General features: G+C 46.6%; 2 protein-coding genes across 7 annotated transcripts; one reads left to right on the top strand and one right to left on the bottom strand.

Annotated features, from left to right (window-relative positions):
* Positions 1 to 942: 942 nt before the first annotated feature.
* LOC6594385 (complexin) lies at positions 943 to 23,072 on the top strand. 6 transcript variants are annotated; one of them, XM_026984290.1, is made up of 7 exons: positions 943 to 970; positions 3,950 to 4,135; positions 6,070 to 6,257; positions 11,025 to 11,039; positions 19,297 to 19,454; positions 19,789 to 19,921; positions 22,269 to 23,072. In XM_026984290.1, the coding sequence occupies exons 3-7, from the start codon at positions 6,203 to 6,205 to the stop codon at positions 22,340 to 22,342; spliced, it is 435 nt and encodes a 144-aa protein (XP_026840091.1). In that variant the 5' UTR covers positions 943 to 970; positions 3,950 to 4,135; positions 6,070 to 6,202; the 3' UTR covers positions 22,343 to 23,072. The 6 variants fall into 6 exon arrangements, with proteins under 6 accessions (XP_026840091.1, XP_026840090.1, XP_026840089.1 ...); XM_026984289.1 differs by lacking the exon at positions 943 to 970 and adding an exon at positions 1,022 to 1,092; XM_026984288.1 differs by lacking the exon at positions 943 to 970 and adding an exon at positions 3,002 to 3,062.
* Positions 16,499 to 18,924, bottom strand: LOC6594386. Its single transcript, XM_002019264.2, has 2 exons — positions 17,791 to 18,924; positions 16,499 to 17,732 (listed from the first exon to the last, which is right to left on the bottom strand). Exons 1-2 carry the CDS (start codon positions 18,683 to 18,685, stop codon positions 16,834 to 16,836), a joined length of 1,794 nt encoding a protein of 597 aa, XP_002019300.1. The 5' UTR covers positions 18,686 to 18,924; the 3' UTR covers positions 16,499 to 16,833.
* Positions 23,073 to 25,621: the final 2,549 nt, after the last annotated feature.

Below are 25,621 nucleotides of genomic sequence, written 5' to 3'. Positions count from 1 at the left end.
CGGCGGAGCACCCAAACAGGTGTCATAAAGCGAAATGGGTTTGATTTTAATCAAAATAATGGGCTCCGGCACCGCATGATGACGTGTATGGCTTAATTAAATAATTTATATATATTACGCATACGCCCTGTGCACGCACACAACCACAAGAATTCGGGAACGTCCCACTCCTGTACAAACGTGTAAATTTTTACGTTCATGTGCAGCAGAGGCGACACAATGGCCCTACGAGCAGCAGGGCGGATTCTCCTTGCGAGTGGCAGCAAGAGGGCATGCTACTAGTCGGCTGCCTTATCAGCGCCCCGCTTACACTCGATATCTTCCGGCTGGTGCGTGAGGTTTACAAGCGGAACAGCCTCATAAGGGCAGCGCACAAGGAGCCAGAAATTAGCGAACCCAACGCCTGTCGCCGGTTCCTGTACGCATATCCGTGCGAGCATCCATCCGTAGTCGACGTACGAGCATGAAGCAATTTGCTTATCAAGCCCCGAGAGCCCCGAGAACCCCTCATATGAGTATGCGGCAGTGGCCCGCATCCAGCAGATACACTTGCAACTACACTTACGTCCACACTTGCAGTTACATGAGGGAAAAGTTTGTTATTAGCTGGCTATTTGGCTGCAAGCTTTTGGCCAGCAAGCTTTCCTTTTTTTGGGGGGTCGGCTGTCAAAACTGACAGAAGTGGGCCCAAATCTTGCTCTCTGCATCTCCGTCCCTTTGTCTCTCTCTCTCTCGCTCGCGCTCTCTATCTCTGCCTCTCTGGTCCCGTATGCTTGGCCTGCTCTCTTTCTCTCTCTCTCGCGCTGTCTCTCTGTCTCTCGTTTTGAATGTTATTGCCACAAAATTTACACTGGCTAACAGTTTGGCATTTCGCTGTACGTTTTCGGCAGTTTCGTGTAGTTTGGCACCAGGAAAAGCGACAGAGCCGAGGCAGAGGCAGCAGCAGCAGCAGCAGAGCAAACATTTTTCGGTATGTATGCCTCGTGGCCGAACTCTCCTTCAGTGTGACGTTGCTGTAGTTCCGCGAGCCTAGTGCCTATTGGAGGAATATACGAAATATTTGTAGTTTTACGGTGCCTTCGACGGTTGTAGGTAAGCCCCCTGGTGCGACGCGTAGTACCGCCAGTAGTTGGAGGTGAAAATTTCTAATCACATTTCCCTGGTGCTATCAGAGGGAAAAAATGATGTTACTTCGAGTGCTGTTTCGCGTTCTGTCGCTTTTCCTGTATATATCCATACCCATACCCATACCCATACCCATACCCTTGACTATGTCCATACCCACAGCCCAATCCGTACCCATTCTCCGCTTCCGATGCCACTCCCGTACTGCCGCACTCCGTGTATTACCCCAGAGACAGCAATGCCGTGGTGGCCAGGACGTGACGTTCATCTTAAGCAGGGAGCGTCCGTCCGTCAGCTCCGTGGGAGCGGGAGTAATAAGCAATTTGTGGAGGAAAAGTTAAATCGCGCAGCGCAGCGCAGCGAGCACTGGCGAGAAATATAATTGATTGGTATATAAAAAGCGGAGCAAATCCAGTTCCAGTTCCACAGCAGAAAGCAACAAAGCCAGAACAATCCACATAAATATATTTAAGTATACATACATCCATACAAACATACATATACATATATGTATCTATAGGTATGTATTGTATATCCACTGCGTTGGGATGAAGATGAAGGCCTGCGAATTGGTAGGAAACTATAATTGTTTGAGTGGAAAACAATATAGTCGAGCCACTGCTGCTGGCACGGGAACGCCTGGATTTGTATCACACTAATTAGAAATGGAGGAAGTACGAGGCTGCTTTGCGAGATCGCTTCAAGGCAATTGATGCACTTGTCACGGCTAAATGCCGACCACAGACCACCGGACGGGCGGAGTGGTGGACGGTTGGACGGGTGGACAGGCGGACGTGGCCAGAACTTTGCAATTTCCTTCTTTCAAGCTGTGCGCTTCCGACGCTCCGCAAAAGTTGTGGATGGATGTCTGCCCAGAGTTGGGCTACAGAGCTCTCCATATGCAAACAAACTATAAAGGCAGCTGACAAACGAACAAAGCCAAAGACGATGGCGTTGGCTGTGGGATGTGGGATGTGGGATGTGTGTGTGTGGGAGTGTGGGAGTTGGGTGTGGGTCTGGTGGTGGCAGCGATGATGATGATGGTCTTCCACAACTCGTTAGCATATGCCCCATACGGGAAAACAGCAGGGAAAACAAAGCGATAACAGGGACAGGCAGCATATTATCAGAGCGTTTTGGCCTCTTGGCCAAACCACGAGCGCAGACGGCCCGACAGCGAGAAAGCGAGAGCAGAAGCATGCCAGAGCAGAACAGAGCCCAGGCACGAATCAATATCGTATTTCCTGTGGCCACTCCGGGCGCAGGCGCCGGCGCACAGATGTGGGCAACGCTGTATTTCAAAGTCAAAAAGTCAAGAGAGTGGGAGAGCAAGAGAGATTGAGATAGGACAGGGGAGTGGGACTGGGGGCTGGGAGAGGATGACAAAATTATGTAATAGACAAAAAGTAAATGCAGATAAATATATTATTAGTCGAACAAAAAGGCAAAAAGTCAGCGCCAGCGGCCATTACATAAAAGCAGGCATGGCATCGAGAACAGCAACAAAAGCAGAGATGTGCTGATGCTCGGAGCGCTTTACCTTTATATGAGCGTACCCGCTTTCCTTGCGTCAGAGCAGGGCGGCGAATGGCTCTCTCTCTCACTCAACAAGAGGAACCAGAAACACGACACAAGAAACGCTCAAACGAGCTCAAAAGCTTCGCTCTGGCGTTGAGTGCTTTCGGCTCAATTATTGGATTCTAGGGAGGCAGAGGGGAACGGCACGGGAACTGGCGCTAGCGCCGACTGCGCTGCCTGCGCCGCAGCAGCCTACAGCTGGTCGCCGCTCTGGGTCTGGCTCTGGCGCCGCATGAGCCGAGTTTTCCATGTAGGGAACACGGCAGTGTGCTGCAGAAGAGTGCGAACATAGCATGAAGTAAGAAGCGCCGAATAAAACATAGTCACGGCCTGCCTGGGCGGAAAGTGGAAAACCAAAAGTATTAAAAAAGCACACACCTATACACAGGCACACACACTCACACACGCACATGTGCGTTCTACCGTGGCTGTGTGAGTGAGCGTGTGCACAAGTGCATTACATACTGGTACATTATGTACGAGTATGTTTGCACATTGTACATATACGTATACGTATACATATACATACAGATGTAGGCCCAGGCTTAACAATAAAATAAAACGCAAATCGGGAGCAAATCGCGAGCCCACTACGCACACATCACAGATCACAGTGGCCCAAAAACCCCCTACCCACCGCCAATCCGTTCTTCCACCGTTCCGACCCCCGAAATGGAAAACTAATTCAATTATAAGCAATAAATTCTTTCGAGCTAATTCAATTACGCTATGAGTTGACTGTGGGAACAGCTTTATGTAATAATCAGTGGCGAAAGGCTGCGCGAGCGAGAGAAAAAAGTTTCGGGCCTCTGGCGCACTCCACTCCGTTCTCAAAAAACGTATTGGATCGAATTTGTTTGCTGTGCGTGTTACGTAAAAATGTTGTTTTCCTGAGGCACCAGCCCCCAGAACACAGCCCGCGACTCGGAAGCCACCCCCCCTAATGGGCACTTACGTGCACGCTCGCATAAAAGAAACCCTAATAAAGAAATATCGATAGGGGCAACAAAGCCAGCGACAACGACAACGGCACCGACAACAACAACAACGACAACGACAACGACGTCACAATAAAGCCACCAACATTGTGGGGTCCTCGGGGTCCTCGGGGTCTCCGGGGTCCTCCGTATCCGTATGAAGTAGCGGGGGCTACTTGTGTGTCCACTATTTTCAACTTAGATGATATGCCAATAGACCGAGTGAATCGAAATCCTGATGCCCCCTTTTGCTTATCTTTGCCTTGCAGAAATCCTGTCTGTCTAACGCTCGCTCTTCTCTGCGGACTTCTTTGAAACAAACACACTTCAGAGCTAACGATTTCCAATCTCTGCTCCTCCTGGCACAGCACCAACAGCAGCATCAACGGCAACGCGCGCAAACACTGGAATCTCCGACGGCAATCTCAAAGGAATACTTTCTGAACTAAAGTCAGGTAAGTGAGTGAGTGAATGGGCGGGCGGCCGCCCAACCTTTCCCAGAAGTGTCCAAAGTATGCGCAAAGTATGCTCCAAACTTATACGCGCTTTACGTCAAATGTTTGCGCCAACTTTTCCACATTTTCACGCGTGAAGTGCCCTACGCGCGCCTAATGCTGGAAAAGTGGTGCAACCTCATTATACAATCTGCTGAGTTCCCAAGGAGATCTGCGATTTCACTTGGACTCGATTCCGTTTGCCCTCAGCTGGCCCTGTTCCCAGCCAACACCGACACCGACAATGACACCGACACCGACACCAAGACCGACAAAGCAAAAGCAAATAGGTTAATGCCAACTCTGCGCATACTTGATATTCTGCTGAACAAGCAGAAAAGCAAAGGGTAGCGCGGCGTATACTTAATATTTACTGACCCTTTTCCAAACGGCTCTCGCCCGTCCCGGCCCGGCCAAGTCAGGCGGTGAAATACTCATAGAACACAGGTCGAACACAGCTTATTTGCGTGTTTATTGGCTTTGACTGTGGCTTTAGCTTTGGCTCCGACTCTCATAGTTGTATCAAAAAACTTCAAACGTAATTGGATAGCCTTCCGGTCGGGGCTGTTCATTTGTTGAGGGAGAAGGAATCGGGCTGTTTTTCTGCTGGGGCCACACCTTGAGCCATCTGCCCATAAAATTCAAAGCACGAATGCCATAAATTTTCGCTTTTATTTACATATATTAAGTCGGGCATGCTCGTCCTTGCAGGAACAAGCTGTCCACACTGTCCGCCCGTCGACCCCTTTCCATTAAATATTTTCAGTTTCTGGGAAGCTGGAGATTAAAGTGAATTTTCCAAACTGCCAACGCTCTGGCCAATAAACAATTCCGTCGTTTGCTGACTGACTGGTGGCCACAGGGCCCGGACTCGGACTCGGAGTCGGAGCCGATCTGGAAATTCCTTGCAGACCCAGCTTAATTCATTAGCTTGAAGTACAGGCAGCGCCAGCCAAGGCCCAGCAGCTGAAACTGCCACACAGATACTGGCTGGAACCAGAAAGTGGAAGAGGAACGGGGCCGGGACCTGGCAAGGCCTGCCAGCTGCCAGCCGTCCGACTTTAGCCCGCTGGCGAATGCTTTTTATGTCAAACTAATTTCGTTGCTCGTTTGCTGGTGTTGTTTTAATTTGCGCAGCTAGCCAGAAAGCAGGCGGCCTCCTGCCTCCTGCCTGCTGCCTGCCGCCTGCTGCCTTCAGCTTAAGTTCGTTAGCCCAATTTGCGCAAATATTAATACATGGTTACAAAGACACAGACACAGACAGCAACAGGACTAGCACCATCACCAGCATCAGCATCAGCAGGATGCTTTGCTGAAGATGAAGCTGAAGCTGATGCTTCCCCGCCAGCGGCGTTAATAAAATTGAAAATTTTTGGCTGGGAGGCACTGAGCCCACATTCATTATGGCATTATTGTGCTAGAGGACCCGGACCCGGACCCGGACCCGGACCGGGACCGAGGCTTGGGATATTAGATTTCCCCGAATTAAGTACAGCATCAGGGGCGGACCGTGCCGAATGACAACCAGGGGGAGGGGAGCACAGCTGCAATTGATGGAGATGTGGCATCAACTGAGTCTCCAACAGAAACTGAAACAGGCACAGACACAGACACAGATACAGACACAGAATGAAGCGAGAAAAAGAGAAAAAAGAAATCAACGGGCGGGAGGGAGTTAAAGATGGTTCTTTACTCATCTCGAAAGCGATTTCAAAGAAAACGTCAGCGGCTGGCTTGCAAAGGCATCCTACCAACGGCATTTAAGCTAAGCGGCTTAAAGTATCAGGCCGGGCCAGGTGACAGGGCAGCTTGGCGGATCGTCGGCGGTGGGCCCGCTCTTGCCCGTCCTGTCACATCACAATTTAATTTGCTTTCTTCTCTTTGCTGCCTTACAGACGCAGAGGCCAGCGCGGACCGCGAGTGCACTCTCCAGCGACCGGCACAGTCCAGGAAGAACAGGACATAACAGGACAGAACAGGACAGGGCAGGACCTCATCAAGACACGCCTGTAAAGCGACAGCCCCAAGATGGCGGCCTTCATAGCCAAGCAAATGGTTGGAAACCAATTAAGTGCCGTTAAAGGTAAGTCAGGCGAAAACGCGCGCGCAGATACTCGCTCGTACATTAGAGTCCACGTTTTATTTTTGGCACCCGATCAATACCGTTCCCTTCTCTATGGGATATCTGGGAAATGTATACATAATTCATTTTCAAGCTGCTGCGCAGCAACAAAAAATTACCACACATGAGCGGGAAAGTGGCCAACGCTTTTAGATACACACCCTGCTCCACTGCCAACTCTTCTTTCTCCTTTCTCCGTTCTCTGTTCTCCGGTGGGGCATTAGGTAATGTCATTCGCTCCCATTGTTGTTCTGTGGCTCCTGCTGCTGCGGCTGCGACTGCCTCCGATGCTGCTGTTTAATCAGCGTCTGTGCAATCGCTCGGAAAATCATTGAATGCTTTCAAGAAGGGGCGAGAAGCAGGACGCCGGATGATGAGGAGGATGAGGCAGGGATGTTCGAGCTAAAATGCTTATCAGCCCACAACATGCGAGCACAGCCGGAGGGAGCCTTAACGGAGCATTTACATAGAGCAGAGCAGCCTTCTGTCCCATAATGTTCTACTCGGCTACTCGTGTCGCCCCTCTATAAGAAGACCCGTTCAATTTGCAAGCGCCGCTGCTGCTCCTGCGCCAAGGCATCGCCATTACGCTCCTGCGGCTGGGGATGCACATTACCGACTCCCTTATCGAGCGCAGAGATTCTGCACGAATGCGCCGACAAGTGGTTTCAACAAATTGATACACTTAATTGTATAGATTGATGTTGCACTCCCCTTTCCTTTCCCTTTCCTCTTTCCCCTGACTCGGGTGGGCTCAATCATTGCCACTGCCTGCCCCCGTCCTCGTCGCCGCCCGCCCGAGCTCCGTTTGTCGAGCTGTCAGCTGCGACTCAGGTCGAGATTGCGGCTAATGCGCCTCGACCGAGCCCGGCCATTGGGCTGTCAGGCCTGGCAGTGACGTGGAGCTACCAAGTTCGTGGAACATGGAAACGCTATTAGCATGGCCGTAAAGTGCAAAAACCCGAATCAATTCGTACATCGAGGTTTGCCTTTTCCTCTGCCTCTGCCTCGGCGTCTCCACGTTTGAGTTGCGTACACGCATTCGTTTTCACTAGTACGCATACTCGTACGTGTGCCAATTACCGAGATACTTGTACTAAGTTGCAGATATCCGTATCCGTGGAGGCTACTTTCGGCGCTCAATGGTGCAGCAAGCAGCCACTTTAAGTTCTCCATAAAACTGCGGATGAGTGATGAAAACGAAATAAAATATCCCCATAAAGCCATACTCAGGGACGCCTCGCCTCGTTCCCCTTAGTTCCTGTGGCAAGAGAGCACACAGAGTTCCGATCCGTACTCTTGGTTCACATAAAGAAACATCTTTTCTGGCTACGAGTTCGATGGAGCGAGTGGGTAGGAGACCGGACGGTCCCGGCTAATGCGTTTCCATTGTCAACCACTGCGCTCGCAATCGGACAATTTATTGAAGCTTGCCTCCAGTTAGCCTTTATTACTATTGCCTGTCTTACATAAGGATAAGTTATGGATTTGTTGTATCCGCCCGTTCCTAGATTTGTTGGACTGCTCGCCTGGGCCTGGTGGCACTAAAAATGTTCGGGCTTCCCGATGAAGCATTGCTTAAGGGACAAAAATGTTCTCCCTGTATGCCCACATACGTATATTGTATGTATGTATCTCTTTGGGTCTATTATTCGTATCAGCAGATACAATCCAACTCCGTCTAATTTCGTTACCCGCTACCCTCGGCTGATGATGCGAATAAGTTCTCGGCTGAAGGAAGCAAAGGAGAGTAAAACCCACAGGGAGCAGGTGCAAACAAAGTGAAACAGAAACAGGATACATTCTACATATTTAAGTGCTTATTATTTATATAACAATACAAGCCTTACACTGCCACGTTTCGCTGTGGGGCACATTAGGGTGGCACGGTTAAGAAATGAGGAACAGAACAACGCTGACCTTTCCCGACACTCAAAATGAGTATTAGATTTGTGGGCGAAATGGATGTGTTGAACGCCCAGAAGGAAGCGTTTCCGACCCCATAAAGTACGTATATTCTCGATCAGCGTCAATAGCCAAGGCGATTGAGCCATGTCTGTCCGTCCGTCCCTATGAGCGCCTAGATCTCAGAGACTATAAGAGGTGGAGAAACCAAATTTGGTATCCACACCGCTGTGGTATCCCACTGTTACAAGTGTACCTCTGGCGGAGATAAGCCACACTGACTGAGTATCGGGTATACATTTAGAGTTGCGGCCACAACGACCCCCCTCGCTTGGTTTGCCGACACGGAAACCCGCTATGTTCCGTTCCCGCCATCTTCAGTGGATCCCCTTCAGTTCTCGCCTTTCCGCCGTTTCCGAGTTCCGGATGCTTAGTCTGTTCTTCTCGATCCTTCCCTGCCACTGTACCCTGGATCCGAACGAAAGGAGGCTAAGCGTATTGAAGCACTGCTCGATACAACTCGTTCCTTGATGCTTCGAATATTATCATGTTTTTGAACTCTACGTTGAGCTCGCACCCGTCGCGATTCTCGTTCGATTTCTCGTTCATTTTCAGTGGATTGATTCCGATGCATAACGGCATTACGGCCTTGTCGGGAAGGATTAGATCTTCTGAGTATTTTCGGCATTTCAAAGACAAATTTCGAACGGCAAAAAAACCACAACAAATACGTCTGATTGATACGGTATCGTGGTTTACGGAGCCCCGGTCACGTTTCCGACGTAATATATAGCATATAAAAATGCTGGGACTGAATTGTCTGATTTTAGACTCAGCTTATCGATTTCTTTACTCATACACAAAACAACAGAGTATTTTTGTCATACAGCTATACATTCTGGCTACGAGTGATATTTTATCCAAATCAAGAGTTTTTACAGCTTTGTTCGCTTTATATTTCTGGTTTTATAGATGTTTTTCTTGAAATAATAATAACCTTATTTTCTTACATTTTCAGGTAAGCGTTCGAAAGAGAAACTCCTATCAGTGCTTCCTATATAAATTCGTAAGTTGCTACCGCTCCAAAGGCCCCCCACCACCACCAAAGCTCCCACCCATTTAACATAACGATCCAACAGAATTGAAAAGTTCCGATAGCATACTCGTACATTAACAATATAATCTAATAATATTTATAATCGAATCATTGTTTTGAATGGCACAACCGTTTAGTTTACAGTTAACAGTTTAAAGTTTACAGTTCACGCTTCTGTTTCAGTTTTGAATGGACGCCCGGTTTCGGTTTCGATTTCGATTCCGTTTCGGTTTCGGTTGATTGGCAGTAGCATGAACACATAGTCGTACATGATTGAAATTTACGAATAGTACCCATAGAGCCGTTCAAGATTGAAACTCCGTGGAAGGTTTTCAATTCGAAACGAATCTGAGTATTTTTAACCTAAGCTTAGCATTGCACAACACAAATAGCCACGTATGTTTTGAATCTACGCATATAGCGAATAATCCAACAGTACCCCATATGCATATGCACTCCCCGCCCTGTACATAACAATTTCCACACCATCGAAATCCGCCCACAATCCTCGAGGCCAAGCTCGAGCATCAGTGCCCTACCTTTCCGCCCTGCCAGCCGCAAAGCCCCCAAGATCATTGGTACTCGTCCTACCCGTCCGTTTGCCCATCCCCTCCACCCAAGCACATACCTCCGAGATTCCCAAAAAACTACGTCTTTCTATGCAGTTATCGTAATTTATGTAAGTTAAGTACACTCACAGATCATATGACGTTAATCCCTACCAGCATAAAAGCCTGCTCTCCGAGACACCAACGGAAAAGAAAAGAAAAGAAAACAAAAAAAGAATGAAATATATTTGTACGCTCCTCCAATGCCTTCACAGCCGAACTTTACCTCATTGTAAAACACACAAACACGAGAGCTTGACAAACACACACCAACCACCTCCGCCCAGCCCACAGTCCAAGCACCTAGAACGACTCCCAAGTGCACAGCAATTCTACCCCCGAAACAACCCCAAGCCACTTCACACCACACCACTTCAGTACACCTCTCTCTTCACTCCACTCCACTCCACTCTGCTCCTCTCCCTCCCTTCAGAGCCCGACACAGTCATGCCACAAATATAGTACAGCAACAATGAGAACACCATGAACAACAAAAGCCAGCAGTGGCATTGAGCCCAGCTGCCATCGTCCCGATAGCAAAAAACCCTACAGAAACACACAATTCAATTTCTTCTATTACACTTTCTTCCTGCCTACCAGAGCTCGTCTCTCTTTACGCTCTTTATTTCGTACTCGAACATTACCATGACTGCCACGCCCATATCCCCATACACCCATGAACCCATGAATCCATGAACCCATGCACCCATATTCCCATGCCCATCTGAAATATAAAGCGGAAATTTAAACCAAAGGAGAGACTGGGCTGCTTGGCCATCCAGGATCTATCCACCCACTCCATATTGGCAGCCTCCTCCACGAGCCCCACCCAGTCACACTCACACAACACTCGTACTCCTATTAACCAGCTCCTTAACTACTTTTTCTACTTATTCAGCTTCTTCTATGATTATGATATGTACCGTACCGCCCACTCGATCCATTGCCCACATTTAACTATTCTCCTATATTATATACTCGTATACTCGTAATCACACATCACACAAATGTCGCAACTTGCAACTCGCCATCCATGAGCGTAGCAACTAATCCAAACAGAGCGGCGAGTGGAATATTAATGGAACTTTACCTTTACTCTCCCGACCACACGCTACACAGATGCTGCAGGCGGCGGTAATTTCTCAACCTTTCGTATTTTTGCATTTTACTTGTACTCGTACTCGTACCCGTACAACATATACTCGAACTTTTAATCGTGCTTGCTCATATCCTGTATGACTTGATGATGGTGCTGATGCTGATGCCATCGCACCTTTCAGCATCCAGCATCGAGCACCCAGCATCCAACATAAAAATTACATCCCCACAATATACCCGAACCAATACAAATTAGCAGAATCTCTGATTCGAACGATATCAATCGCTGAAATTCCAAATTAGAATCCGCTTCATGATCAGCATCAGCTACTTGAGTGGGGAGGGGGTCCCTGAACTCGCGCTTAAGAAAATTCGCAAGCTTTTAAGTTTTACTCGTACTTTGCCATGCCACGCTGCCCCGCTAACTATTGGCTGTGTAGTTCCGATCGATACCAACCCAAGGCACTCCGAACAAGGATACCCGAGCTGGGAGCTTGCATCCCAGCGCTTCCAGGCAGCGATCGAACTCCATTCAAATTGCTCAAGAACAGGACAGAAATGCAAAATGGAAAAGTTTCCAACTCAATTAGCGGGAGGGGGAGAAAACCACTTATAATTTGAATCCGAGCAAAATGCGGTGCCACTTTCAATTCCGTCAAGACACATGCAGCTGGCAAAAGTTCACGGGACAATTATGCACATCTTGAGTTCGGTCTGATTAAAACATCCCATCGCCATAGTACACATACTTCACGAGAACTCTTGTTTCGTCTTCGTTTTCGTTCTCTTGTTTATTTCGTTTAAGAACAGCAATCAAGACAATCTAGTTTGATTTTATACAAGTAAACCCTTTAAGCGTTATATTCGAACTCTTTGTTTCTGCGAAAATTATTTTGTTAAAGTGCTTCTTTATCTACTTCTGCTCCTTCTACTCTACTACTATCGTACTACTACTACTACTGCCACTACTTCTACTACTACTACTACCACTACTACTGCTTTGTACTACCTAAACAAATATGGAACCATACTAACTACAAACCTACTTACATCTTCTACTATTCTACTATAACTACTCTAACTACAACTCAACTACCACCTATATACTACTACTACTACGAATTTACAATGAGGTAAAGTATAAGTATAAAGTATAAGTATCTCATAGCTATAGAACACACCTATCGGTAGAGCACCCTAAGCTAAGTCTGTCAACGGCACATAACATACCATACTCGTACGAATACGATGCGTGCGTTTTGATGAGCAAACATTTTGACACATGGACACAGGACAGCCACACTCCCTGCAGAAGGCAGGCACTGTACTACAGTGCCCGAACAACACTGGCTGTGTACATCGCTCTCGGTGTCCTCGTCCGAGTCCTTTAAACCAGGCAAATATTGCTGATGTCTGCAGGTTTTGAAATTGTCTTGGCACGTGCGTCACTATATGCTTACCACAAGTGGAAAGCCCGTAGATATGCAACACTTTGACACAAGGCGGACGGCTCAAACAAAACTATACACACATGCATCGCATAACGATATCGATCCCAAATCTTGCAGATATTGTAATTTTCACCTTGCTGTGGGGAAGAGGAGGGCTACCCAGTCCCCCAGCGGACATGTGTGCCTCCCTTCGTCCAGATAACAGCCCAATCCGCACAATAGTGCTTTATGTTAATTCACATACTGCAGTCGTTCCACTCTCGTAACGTACCCAGCGCCAGGGCCAGGACCAGAACCAGAACCAGAACCAGAACTAGGACCAGGACGGGGTGGCTCGGCATAAATTATGTATATTAAAAATTCCTCAAATATCCAAGAACAGAACACCGACCGAAATATTTGTGCAGTTGGCGAGTGGGCCTTCTGCTGCAGCATTTTGACAAACTTCCCCGTTTTCCCCGTGCCGACACGGAGTCGCATTCCAAACGTGCCTGGCAAAGGGTCTCCGGCAAAAAGGGACACGGTGGTGGTCCGCTGCCAGATGAGGCATGCAACTAATTGCTGGCGCTACAAGAACGAGCCGTGTGCAACCAGCGAGCTGTCAATGAGATTTTCAGCTTGTCCGCAGACAGGCAGAGGCAGAGTCGCACTGTCTGCATAATTTTAGTACTTGCACACGCCCACGCCCACTTCCCCTTACTTATGCGCCTTCACAGACACACACTCCACCGCCAGCGCCAGTAGGATGGGTGGCACTCGTGCGGGGCAAGTGTGGCCATAAGTAAATATCGCGCTCCTTGAGGCTGTTAAAATGTAATTACGGAGGGGACTCGGGGCACGGGGCACGGGGCACGGGACACGGGACACGGGCAGTTGCTATTAGCGACTGTGACAATGAAAATATTAGCGCGGTGGGGCATATGGCAGGACTAGCCGTATTAAGCCAACCTCTTTGTGGAAGTCGCACGCACTCTCCCACACATAACCATAGCCCTGCTCCTAGTATAAGGCCCTTCGCTAGCTTCCTGTCTTTTGTGCGTTGCCGTCCCTTTGACCCAGATGTGTGCAAGATGGTGGAGGCTTCTCCAGAATCCTAGAATACAACGCTGAGCGGGCTTGAACCGGATTAAGCAAGAAAATAATTTGCCGTTCGTGCCTTTTCAGCAGCTCCTTACAATGGCAGGAGTGAAAAAATGACGGCGGCGGAGTGAGGCGTGGAGCACTTCGCACAAATGAGTGAAGCATCTCTGCTCTTCCACTTCCCTTTCCCCTTCTATTTCAATTTTCTATGTACAAGGGGTGGGTAGGCCTCAGCCTCGGCCTCAGCCGCAATAAAAATGGAAATGGAACTCTAATGTAGTATTCCTTAGTGTGCGCGTATTAAGTCGAATAAGTGTCACCAGGCGAGCATCCGCTCCACTTCCTACACTTCCACTTGCATGCCCCTAGACCGCATATCCATCTCCAACCTTCAGCTACATATGCTATATGCGGATGTGACAATTACGCCGGCTCCGTGGCTCCCAGCTCGGGGTCGGCCACGTTCCATTCTCATCATCGCGTTCCGCTGACGTGTTGGTATTCAAAATAGCAGGCCAAGCAATAAAACGCACTCTAAGACTTATCCGAGCCACGGCTCGTATATCAGACTTATGACTTCGTCCAAATACTTTCTGATATATGTATGTATATATGTACACATCTATGTATGTATGGATGGATGTACATAAATAGATATTGCGGCGCCCACCCAGTCCTTTCCCCAGTCCCAGCTCCACATGCCAGATAGGTATTAAGTACCCTCATTTCACCCATGACACGCAGCGAAGAGTAAAGCTTTTAACGGCAAAGAAAAAAGTGAAATGGACGATAGAAAGAAACCCCAAGAACCAACAACCAAGAACCAACAACCAATTTGTACAGACGGACCGATTTTTCGGGCTGTCAGGAGCATTCCTCATGCAAATTGAAGGCTTCCGCAGGTCTTAAAGGGCCATCAATGCCGTCCGCCAACCCGTTGGCCGTCCGTTTCCATTAGAAGCCGGAACAAAAAAAATGCGAAGAAAAATGAGGAATGAAAAATACCGAACAAAGGGCAGATGGAAAGGGAGACACTCGTAGAGGGACGGAGGGCGAGAAGGAGGGAGGATGCAGGGCGAACATCTTGCTCAAGCGGTGTTAATTATGTTGGCATGATAATTATATTACAATAGGCTTGATTAGTTTTTAATTGAATTGTGCACTCCATTCGGGGCATCTCTCGGATCTGCAACTGGAACCGAGTTTTAAAGAGTTTCCCTATAAGCTCTCCGCTCCATGTACATTCTATGTGTTGTATGTGCCACATGGTACATATACATACATATACCTATTACGTACATACGTACTTCCGTCGATACGCACGTACCGAACAGACCTTTGTTGCAGCCACAAAAAGGACAGGACAGGCCGGGGAGTGGGTGGGCCCGGGTGGGCAGAGTTCGTAAAGTTCATAAAGCAAATTACTAAAGTCCCATAAAAGCGCAACATTTCCAGGGAAAGACTGCCAGCGGGCGACTGGGAGGGGGGTAGTGTGGGATGGGATATGGTCCAGGACACAGCCATGGACCTGGACTTGGCTCGCCAGCCATTTGACACCATTTCGTTGAATCAATTTTTATTATAAAATACTTTGACTAATTTATGAAAACAATAAATGCGTCTGCAAATCAAGTCACAGTCACCCCAAAAAGTTCATTCACAAAGCTATTCAGCAAATTGATGACTATAAATTCAATTTAATGTGCGTTGCCTTTTGCACATAAGTGTAGAGAGCGGGGCAGCGGAAGACAGAGGAAGATGGAGAGCGAGAGCGAGAGCGAGAGAGCAGAGCAGAGACACCCACAACGCAGCAGAGCCTTCGCTTCGCTTTCGAGAATCACTCAAGAGAAGCGCGCATAGAATTTTAGCGTTTGCGCCGGAGGGGACAGAGGAACAACAGCGAAGCTGACGCCGTCGTTGACGCTTCCCGCGAAGCCGAGTGGGACAACAGCAATTAGAGCGAGCGAAAAAGCTGTCTAGCTGCTCTCATCAGAATTCCGACTCAGGGCCGAAATCAACGGCAAATCTGCGCAGGCGCTTCGCCAATACCAGACCATAGTCACCCCCTGTGCTTAGGTCATCATGTGGGGTGCTCAAATCACGACGTGGTCCAGCGCCAGCGACGCGGACCTCGACAGCGGCAGCGACTGCGGCTGCGACTGCTGTAACTGGCACGGCGGCAGGACATAAAAAGCCAAGCGAGTGCTGCCAGTACTCCTACTCCAAGTTTGCACTCCTGCGGCTGAAGTTCAATCACTCTGACTCCGACTCTGACTCGGATTCGGACACGGACTCAGCTTTGACATAAGTGGCTCTGCCCAGCATCAGCCCTCGTCCTCGAGCATCGCTCCGCGCGCCTCAGCGCCCAAAAGTCGGCAGCAGTCAAGTTCAGTTTCTGCATTCAGTTCGTGTGCGCTCGTGGCCGTGTTCGCACTTGCACTTCGTGGTGGCCGCCACAATCGATTGGGATAGCCATGGCAACCATGGGCCGACGAGAGCGCCGACAACGACGACGACGCCAGCGTGACTGTGCCAGAAGTGCAGCTCCTGACTGAGGCGCCAGAGTGTGTGTGAGGCGGCAGCGTCGCAGCATGGACAGTAGTGGCAGCATCGGCCAAGGCAGCGGTTGCACTTGCACTGATTCGTTCGGCCCCGAATTACCAGAAAGCACAACTACGGAGAGGTAGCAGTGGTTAACGGCGCCCAGAAATCATGAATTTCATTGGTATGACACGATTTAATCAGAGATTTAATGAATCTGCAGCCCCTGCGGATCCAAGGTCTTTGTGCATCTTGATTTGTTCTGTTTACCCGTTTATGAACAACACTGATTCGTCTTCTCTCTGAACCACACTGCTACTCAATGCTACTACATATGTACTATGTACTCAACCTCAACCAACACACACCACGCTCTACTCTTACCGTTACCGATACCGTTACCGAACCTCTCTTCAACGTAAGTCTTTGCCACAACTTTCGTTTATTTTTTCCGTTTCCGTTTATATGCCTTACGCTAAGCTCATACGTAACCTAACCTAACCTAAGCGTAAACATATGCTGGCTCTGTCCAGGGAGAGAAAAACCAGAGCAGATGGAAAGCAGCTCGGAAAATCAATCGATTGAAAGGGGTAGACTCGCGCGGGAGCTTCTGACCATGTGACTGAATAATTCCGTGGAGTGCCACACTTCTATCGATTTTCTTCCGCAAGCCAGGGACCAGTCTGAAAAGTTCAAGGTCTGACCGAAATCTGGCCAGGCTCGGCACTCGCAATGCAGGCCGAGAGTTCCTCCTGAGCCTACAGAAGACTGCAGCGCTGGTACTGTCCGGCGAGGGCGTCGCCGGAGTGGCACTGGAAGGCATCGCCGAATTCGCGTGAGTTCCGCATAACGGCGTGCACCAATTGCCGCTTGCGCTCCTGCTGCAGTGGGCCCAGCTCAGACCGACAGTCCACAAGTAGACTTCCGATGAAGTAAAGCCGGAGGAGGGACAATTTCATGCGTCCAACGCCGAGAAGAGAGTCTATCCGTTCCTGCAGCGGAACCCTCTCAGGCTGCCTGAGCCATTGCTTGTAGCAGCTGAGGGCCTGGCGCTGGGCCAACAGACCCAGGAGCAGCTCGTCCGCGTTCACCTGGGTGGGCGAGATCCCGCTGCAGTTCTGAAATGCGGCAAACCTCCTCTCCGAGTCCGTACTGCGCCAGGCCCCCGGTGTCCGGCTGTTGCTTCCCGCTGCCACCAGACTCCTGGCAAAGTACTCCGCAACCAGCAAGTGATTTAGCGGAGTGCTCAGGTTCTGCTTTCCCAGCAGGGCGTTGACGCTGTCGAATATCTGTGCATACTGGCGCAGCTGCTGGCTCGACTCTGAGGGCGGCTGACGTTTGCGCTGGAAGCGCCGCAGCTTCTCGAGATTTCGGTAAAAGCTGCGCCTTCCCAGCACAATTTCGTGGTAGACGGCGTTTAGGCGCTCGTCTCCATTGAGGGTGAGGTGCATGATCCGGCCCAGAAACTGTTTCGAGCTCTGCTGCGAGATTTCATCGACCCACACGCTCTTCGCGAGCTGCTCCGTGTAGGCTTTTCCCAAGGCCGAGTACATCTGGGTGAGCTCCACCCGATCCGCACTAACTCTCTGCACCACATGGGCATATATGTCCCCTGCGTACGTCTCCGCCAGCTGGTGGCAGTCGGAGTCCACAATGTCTGCAAGAAAGGGCCAAGTTTGGCGCGGAGCATGAAAAATAGCTCAACCCTCACTCACCCATCAGATAGTCCGTCCAGATCCAGTTGAGCAGACGGTGCATGCTGGTGTTCTGAAGCAGCACAAAGTAGTCGACCAGCCGCGGAAGCTGCTTTACAACGATCGTGTCGGTGGCCTGTGGCGTCTTCCCGCCCAGCAGCTTCCTGAAGTAACTGTCCCAATCGAGTCTGGCCAAGGAGGAATTACCGAAAGCACTGCGCTTGAAGTTGCCATAGCTGAACTGCACCTCATCCTCTATGTGCTCCGTCTTGACAATGTCCCTGCGACTGCGCTCCAGGCTGAGCACTTCGAGAGCGGCCACATGAGCCCGACTCTGGTCGATGTCGAAGCTCTGAAGAAGCTCGCCCACCCGCTGCTCGAACTTCCTCATGGTGTGCCGTCGGGTGCTGTCAGGCCGGAGCACGACCAGCCGCTTGTTGGACTGCATAGTGAGCTCCACATTGAAGAAATAGGGCGAACCCATTTCGTGAAAATGGCCCAGCAATCCCAGCCAGCTCAGAGTCTGGTTTCTCCGTGCAGTGGCGTTCGGCTTGGCGGTCTCCAACGCAGGCCAGCCCCCGCTGGCCCGGTAGAGCTGCGAGTTCCTCAGTGCATCCGCTCCGCGAGCACTCTCGCAGGACTTGAAGAAGTTGACAAGCTGCAGCTCCATGTCCATTAATTGCTCATCGTCGGCCACCCTAAGGAAGGTTTGGAAGCGCTCTTTTCCCGTCTGGCTGAGATTGGCGCTCCTGCTGCAAACGTAGCCGTAAAAGTCCTGACACGGCAGCTTGTTGGTGTCCAGATACTGCTCCAGCTTGTACGAGAAGTGCAGCAGGTCGTTCTCAACGCTGGCAAAGCTATCAGCACAGCTCACGCACACCGCCGACAGCAGAACAGCCAACACTTTCAGATACATTATCCACGTGCTCTGTCTCTGGCGACTCGAATCGAAATGCACTCGGTTCCTACAGCACCTTTCACTGTCACTGCCAGTGCCAGAAGAGTGGACTGTGGCGCTTATTTCCTCGAAAAAGGTCAGTTTCTCAAAGGTCACAGCTAATTCCCAGGCGCACTTCCGCAAATGAACCGTAATGCGCTCCAGACTGAAGCACTGACCAAAGCTGAGGCGCAATCCCAACTAATCGCGTTTCCAATAGTTTTCCCCTGTCACTGGCAGTGGCACTGGGTCTGGGGCGAGACTGGGAATGGGAATGGGAATTGGACTGGGACTGGGACTGATAGCGATAACCCGATAGCGAGCCTAGCCCAGAAGCGGCGCTGTGTAATCAAATGTGTCAAAGTGTCAAGCATCGATGCTAGCGAGCTAAAATTGGTCATGGCCGATTTTGAATCGAATTGAATGTTGAAAACATTCCAAAATACTGGAATACAAAGACGAACCGCTGCCCAATTCGGCAGTTCGAAGAGATACATATGCGATAGGCCTAGAAATAGCCTTTGTTTTTTTTTGGCCACTTTAACCTTTCTCATCCGTATCCTGTGCTTCGCTTTTAATAGGCGCTGTAGGAGGTGATGGCGGCGATGATGGCGATGACAAGGAAAAGGCAGAGGAGGAGGAGAGGGAGCGTCAGGAGGCCATCCGCGAGGCCGAGGATCGGCGCAAGGAGAAGCACCGGAAAATGGAGGAGGAGCGCGAAAAGATGAGGCAAGACATTCGCGATAAGGTGAGTGTGTGGGATGGGGTGGGAGTGATTAGTAATTGTGATTTGTGGAAGGTGCATGCGCCCGATCCGAAGTGCACGGGATTTCCTGCAGCAGTTCAAATTGACTCTAGTAGGGAGTCCTTTTATTGAGCGACTCCCTAACGGAGTCAGATTGAATTACCAAGGAACAGACAACAGTGGAGCAAAAGACAAAGAACCGAAGTGTAGCTTCTAAGAATACATGAATGTGCCCCTAGCCAATATCCGTATACATGCGGATGTGTATGTGTATTTTTGTATGTATGTATTCTGATCTGCCGATCGTTTCATTTTCATTCTCATTCGACATATCCAGTACAACATCAAGAAGAAAGAGGAAATCGTTGAGGCGGCACCGCAAGAAGAGCCCAATCCTCTGATGCGGAAAAAGAAGACGCCCGAGGAACTGGCCGCCGAGGCGGAGCAGGAGGAGCTCGACGATTTCACAAGTAAGTCATTGTTGTTGATTCCCCAGCTCAGCTACTGGTATCTAACTACTGCTAATCCGACCTACCATCGGTCGGACCGGCACGCCCCGCCCCGCCCCAATAGCTACTTTTGTGTATCTGTATTTGTATGAGCTATTCAGTTGATTTTCTTTTAATTTTCCAACCACTCCCCCAAGCGGCTCGTTCATGAGCCACCTTGGTCCAGACAATACCGAAACATGTTTGACTATCAATCCAATAACCAACAGCTAAATACTCGATTAACCGGCGCTCGTAGTAGCAACTACTTAAGTGTTGTGTGTGTGTATCTGTGTGTCTCTAAATGTACCTAAATGCAAGCGAACTATCCAACTCTAACTATCTGAATCAAACTATCGAGCTACTAACTAATGCTATCCATCTATCTACTATACTCGTATCTGTACTCTGTTTCCTGTGCGTATGACACATATGTAAGCTCTAACCACCTATGCGTATACTGAACTTTAACTCTAACTCTAACTCTAACTCTAACTCTGATTCTAACTCTAAAGCTAACTCTAATCTAACTCTGCAAATCTAACTCTAACTCTAACTGCAACCTTAACTGTCTATGAGCTAAACATCAACTGTAATGCAACGAATGAATATATGAACTACGTCTAGAACTTACATTTACTCGTATAACAAGCGTGCACTCCATTTTCTCATTTCCTTTTCATAAGTTACTCCGTTTCAGTTGCAAGTATATATGTACATACATACATATTTATATGCTATGTATGAATATGTATGCGAGTGGGTCTGGGACATCCATGTGTACATATGCATATGCTCGTACTTAGTTCCTTACAATTGATTTCCTTTGTTTTTCATTCCCACAATTATTTTTTGATATTTATATTCGTATTGGTTGTTCCGTAATTGTATTCAAACGATACTACTGGGTTACAACTGGAATTCTATTCTTGATTCGTTGTTAGAAGGCGGCGCAAGCCTCCGCGTTGTACTAGGTTTCATGTCATTCGATTAATTAGACTAAGGTAAGTGCTACTACCATTCGTAAAACAGTATGTTTCCTTTTGTGTGGTAATCTAATTGTAATACGTTTTTGTATTCATGAACTACTCCAACTACTTCACCACCAACAACAATTTCGACAATCGATTACTCTTGCTCACCTTTTCTCTATCTCTCTCTCTCTGCCCTCTCTGTCCCTCTCTCTCTCTCTATCTCTATCTCTGTAAATGAGTGTGCCCAGAAGCAACTTAGAAAATACCCAGAGAAGACTCCTCAACACACAGCTCCCACACGAATACAATATCCAATAGTAGATATATAGAATATACGGGAAAAGACTGTGGTTAGACCAGAACTTAGTGGTTAGGAACGAGTATGAAGAACTGATTAAAGGCAAAAGGCATGGGGCGCCAATTATTTATATAGTTGTAAGATTACGTTTCGAATGATTTGCAACATTTACGATATTATTTGAATACATCAAACTCACAAACTGCACCTTTAATAACTGATAGCGGCTTGTATTATTTCATATATAACTATAATGTCTCTAAACACTTTAACGGCTTGCGTGCTTAACTGCATCCTGAAACTGAACACTCGTAACAAAGTAAATGTGAACCAAACCAAAAACAAACCGAAACAAACCAAAACAAACATGATGAACTCTACAGCTAAACCCAATTATGATCGAAAAAGGACGAGCAACAAATACAAAACTTTTTCCCTCTCGTTTACTCTTTCCCTTCAATATGTGTACTATATGTATTTTACGCTATCGCCTACCGTATGTAATATATATATAATGCACATATACTGCATATGTATGTGTATTTCCACCGCACTGATCTCTCCCCATCTTGCCATTACCATCTACGATCTACGATCTCCTATCTATCACTCTATGCTCTACCTATAACTCTGAAGCCGACACTGACCTGGACCTCTTACATTCCTACATATATGTATATCCCTACTGCAAACACGACAATAACAATAACTACCTACTCGTACAACTTTATTTCGGTTCGTATTTGATTTTCCTAATTTGGCTTAAGACACACTACGGCTCTGCTAGGCCTCACCAAAACACCCACACCCAATCTTTCAAAATTGAATACTTAGCTATGGCGACTGTACCTACCCTAACACTTACAGCTACCCGTATAGTACCGCTACAGTGAAACAGTTACAGTACATAGTACATGGTACATGGTACATGTACATGCACATGAGCATCCATAAATACCAAATACATATACATAACAGTTAACATGCCTAACATTTGTAGTCTACTCTACAAAATATGCTTATTTATTGCTGTTTCCATACTCAATTTCTTTTACAGAACTGAAAAATCAAATAGAAACGCAAGTAAATGAGCTAAAAACTCAAATAGAGGGAAAATGTGTCATGCAGTGATATGTCAGTCATCATAAAAGCAAAATAAACAAACAAAAATAAAACAAACAAAACGTATAATAGTACCACAAGTAACAATTCAAATAAAACCTAACCGATTAACGATGAACGATAAATGATGAACGATAAACGATGAACGATGAAATTTATTTAACACATCCCGAACTTGAATTTGTTAATACTTATGAGATCCGTTGAGTTTAATCATTGGAACCGCAATCGAAACGAATATAAGTCCTTAGAAAGCTAGCCCAATGCTAGCTCGTAACGTAACCCGGCAGCAATAATCGAGATAAATCGAGCGATGCAATCTACAATTGAGTTTTTGGCAAAGCCTCCAATGCGGTGTACTAAAGCGTACAAATAATATATTAACAGCTAATACATATATTTCGGCTAACGAAATAATGAAGGAGACATGCGAATGCGATTTAAAATGCGAACAGGACGGTGAACTCCTAAGGAACTTTAAGGTAGCTAAAGCATAAACCGAATTATTTAAAACCAAAAATAGTAAACGCCTTTAATAATACATATTCAAATCACTTTGCTTCGATGATAATGTAATATACTCAACCCCAATATACAATACATAACCGTTGTTTAGTTGATAACATACAATAAATTAACGAAACGAAACTAAATGAAACTAACGAAACAGCGGCACTCGTACGATGCAAAACCAAATCGAAACTAAAAGAATAAATCTAAAAACACAAATAAAGAAAATTAAAAATAAAAAAAAATAATAAACAAATAAACACCTAAAATAAGCAAAAAGCTAAAAAAGAAAAGAATATAAATGAAAAAAAACCAAAAACCAATTAAGCGAATGGTGCGACAGAGGAGGTTGCTGAATCATGTCGAACCGTCGAAATACGTTGCTGAAATCACTTTTGGACTTTATTCCATAAATGAGTATGGGAAGATTATGAACTAAATCGGCGCATATGTTGTAATTGCCATTCGAATATATAAGTATATATACATACATATATACACATGTTATGTATATTTCCATGAATTTAACCACAGAAAATTAATCACATTTGCAAACGAATTGACTGCGAAGACGTTGAAATTATTGCTGGTTCTCAAAACTGATCGAAGATCGATTCGATGATCGCCTAAACCCAACCCAGAACTATCCAAACTATCCGAAATATAAAGTTTCAGTCAGTTTGTTTTCGATATTGCCAGAGAAATCTATCTTCTTTAACAGCTTTAACAGTTACATTTCGTTTCTTTCCTATACAAAAATACATACCCACACTACAATTGAGAGTTTAAAATCTTTCGAGACAGTTACTGATCTCACTGATTGATGCTTCTGAAATGTAAGTAAACTACCTAAATATGTACCTATACCTATACTTATACCTATACCTAAACCTACATATGCCTATACCTATACCTATACCTATACCTATACCTATACCTATACCTATACCTATACCTATACCTATACCTATACCTATACCTATACCTATACCTATACCTATACATATATCTATACTTATACCCATATACCTTGCCTATACTAAAACTAATATACATTGAACATTGCCGAACTTGAGTTTCATTTCACATTAGTTTGTATTTACACATCTGTTGCGTTATTGGTTAGGTGACGGCTACGAGTACGTACATATATTCCGTAGGAAATATTGTATAACAATATGATAACTTAAACAAACAAATATTAGCTGTAGTCGTTTAGACAAGGACAATAGCTTATAAGAGACGCTAGGCAGTTCGAGAGCATAATGCTGTGATACATTTAGCAAATTATACATTTTTCACCGATAAGCGCACACGCCGGCCCACAGGTCGGACCCTCCCTCCCACAGAACCCAATACCCAAACGACACCTCAGTAGATGAGAAACCGAACACAACACAGAAACAGAAACCGAAACAGATACCGAAACATGCATGCAAATCTGGTAAATAAAAAACAAAGACATCATACGACTATGACATAGCACACGATTTCTAGCCCTCTGTGGGTCTCTCCGTTCCCGTCGTCCGTTTAATGTATCACATATATATTTACATATTTACATGCCAACTCTCCAACACAGTCTACACACATGCAAGTCGAATCAAAGCCACCAAAATTGTACATACATATAAATGGCGATAAGTACATGTGTTACCAATGATAGTTAACCGATTATATGGCAAAGAATGCAATATTGTGTGCATGGGTGTACGTACATATGTACATATGTACATAGAAAACGAGCTGTCCCCGCTCCGAATCGAGTCATTGCATTGCGTCCGGGTTGCGTAACAGGTTTCGAAGAAGTGGTACAGTCCTATGGTAGAGCTAACGATGGATTTTCGTTTACACTCGATTTGGCCCGTGAATGGCTCGTACTACTTATATGTATGTGTTACCAGCGTTCTACCATCCGTTACATATCATTACTATCACTACTACATGCATCATGCATCATGCAACACCATCAACCGAACAACTGTTTCACATATGTTTGTACTCGAATAATTCCCATCCATGACTGTGTACGCTTTTGGGACATGGTATGGAATGGCTTAAGACGATTACAACGCACACATATGTATGTGCATATATGTGCAATGATACATACTTTTAGGCGTCTATGTACATATCACATGAATTCGAGTGGATGAAACAGTTGGAAGGACATTTGTGATCCGGTTGACCGGAGTTAGATATCCTCTTAATTATCAGTCGAAAACATTATCTTTTAGTCGATATATAAGTACATAAAACTAAACCTAAATATTATACATACATATATGAATAAATGTTTTAATTACACTGCATTCTATATATAAATATCTCTCTCTCTCTTTCTCTGGTGTCTCTCTCTCTCTCTTTCTCTTCTTTTGATTTAAAACACTCTCTTAAATCTTTAATCTGCGCCACTTCTACTCTGCCTAAAATATTTATATCTGAAAAACAACTTGAACAACATTTGCAACAACACGAAACAACAACAACTCTACCAAATCTCCACAACAACGACTCGATGGTCCCTCTCAGACATGTCCTCTCGGTGTTTTATGTATGATATATCATCATCAACAACAACAACAACAACAAGAACAACAACAACAACAGCACAAGAAAACCACTACAGCCAGTACAAGAACAAGAACAACATCAACATCAACATCAACTACATCTACAGCAAAAGTAACTAACAAAAGTAACGTTATACATCATATACATATGTATTGTATATATATATGTACGAGATGAACTACTCGTTATCGAGAAAACTACAAC

Source organism: Drosophila persimilis, unplaced genomic scaffold (assembly GCF_003286085.1).
Source record: "Drosophila persimilis strain 14011-0111.01,24,50 unplaced genomic scaffold, DperRS2 tig00000000-arrow-pilon, whole genome shotgun sequence".
Lineage (NCBI taxonomy): Eukaryota > Metazoa > Arthropoda > Insecta > Diptera > Drosophilidae > Drosophila > Drosophila persimilis.
Note: the sequence above shows the minus strand (reverse complement) of the source record. Positions and strands in the feature narration are given on the sequence as shown.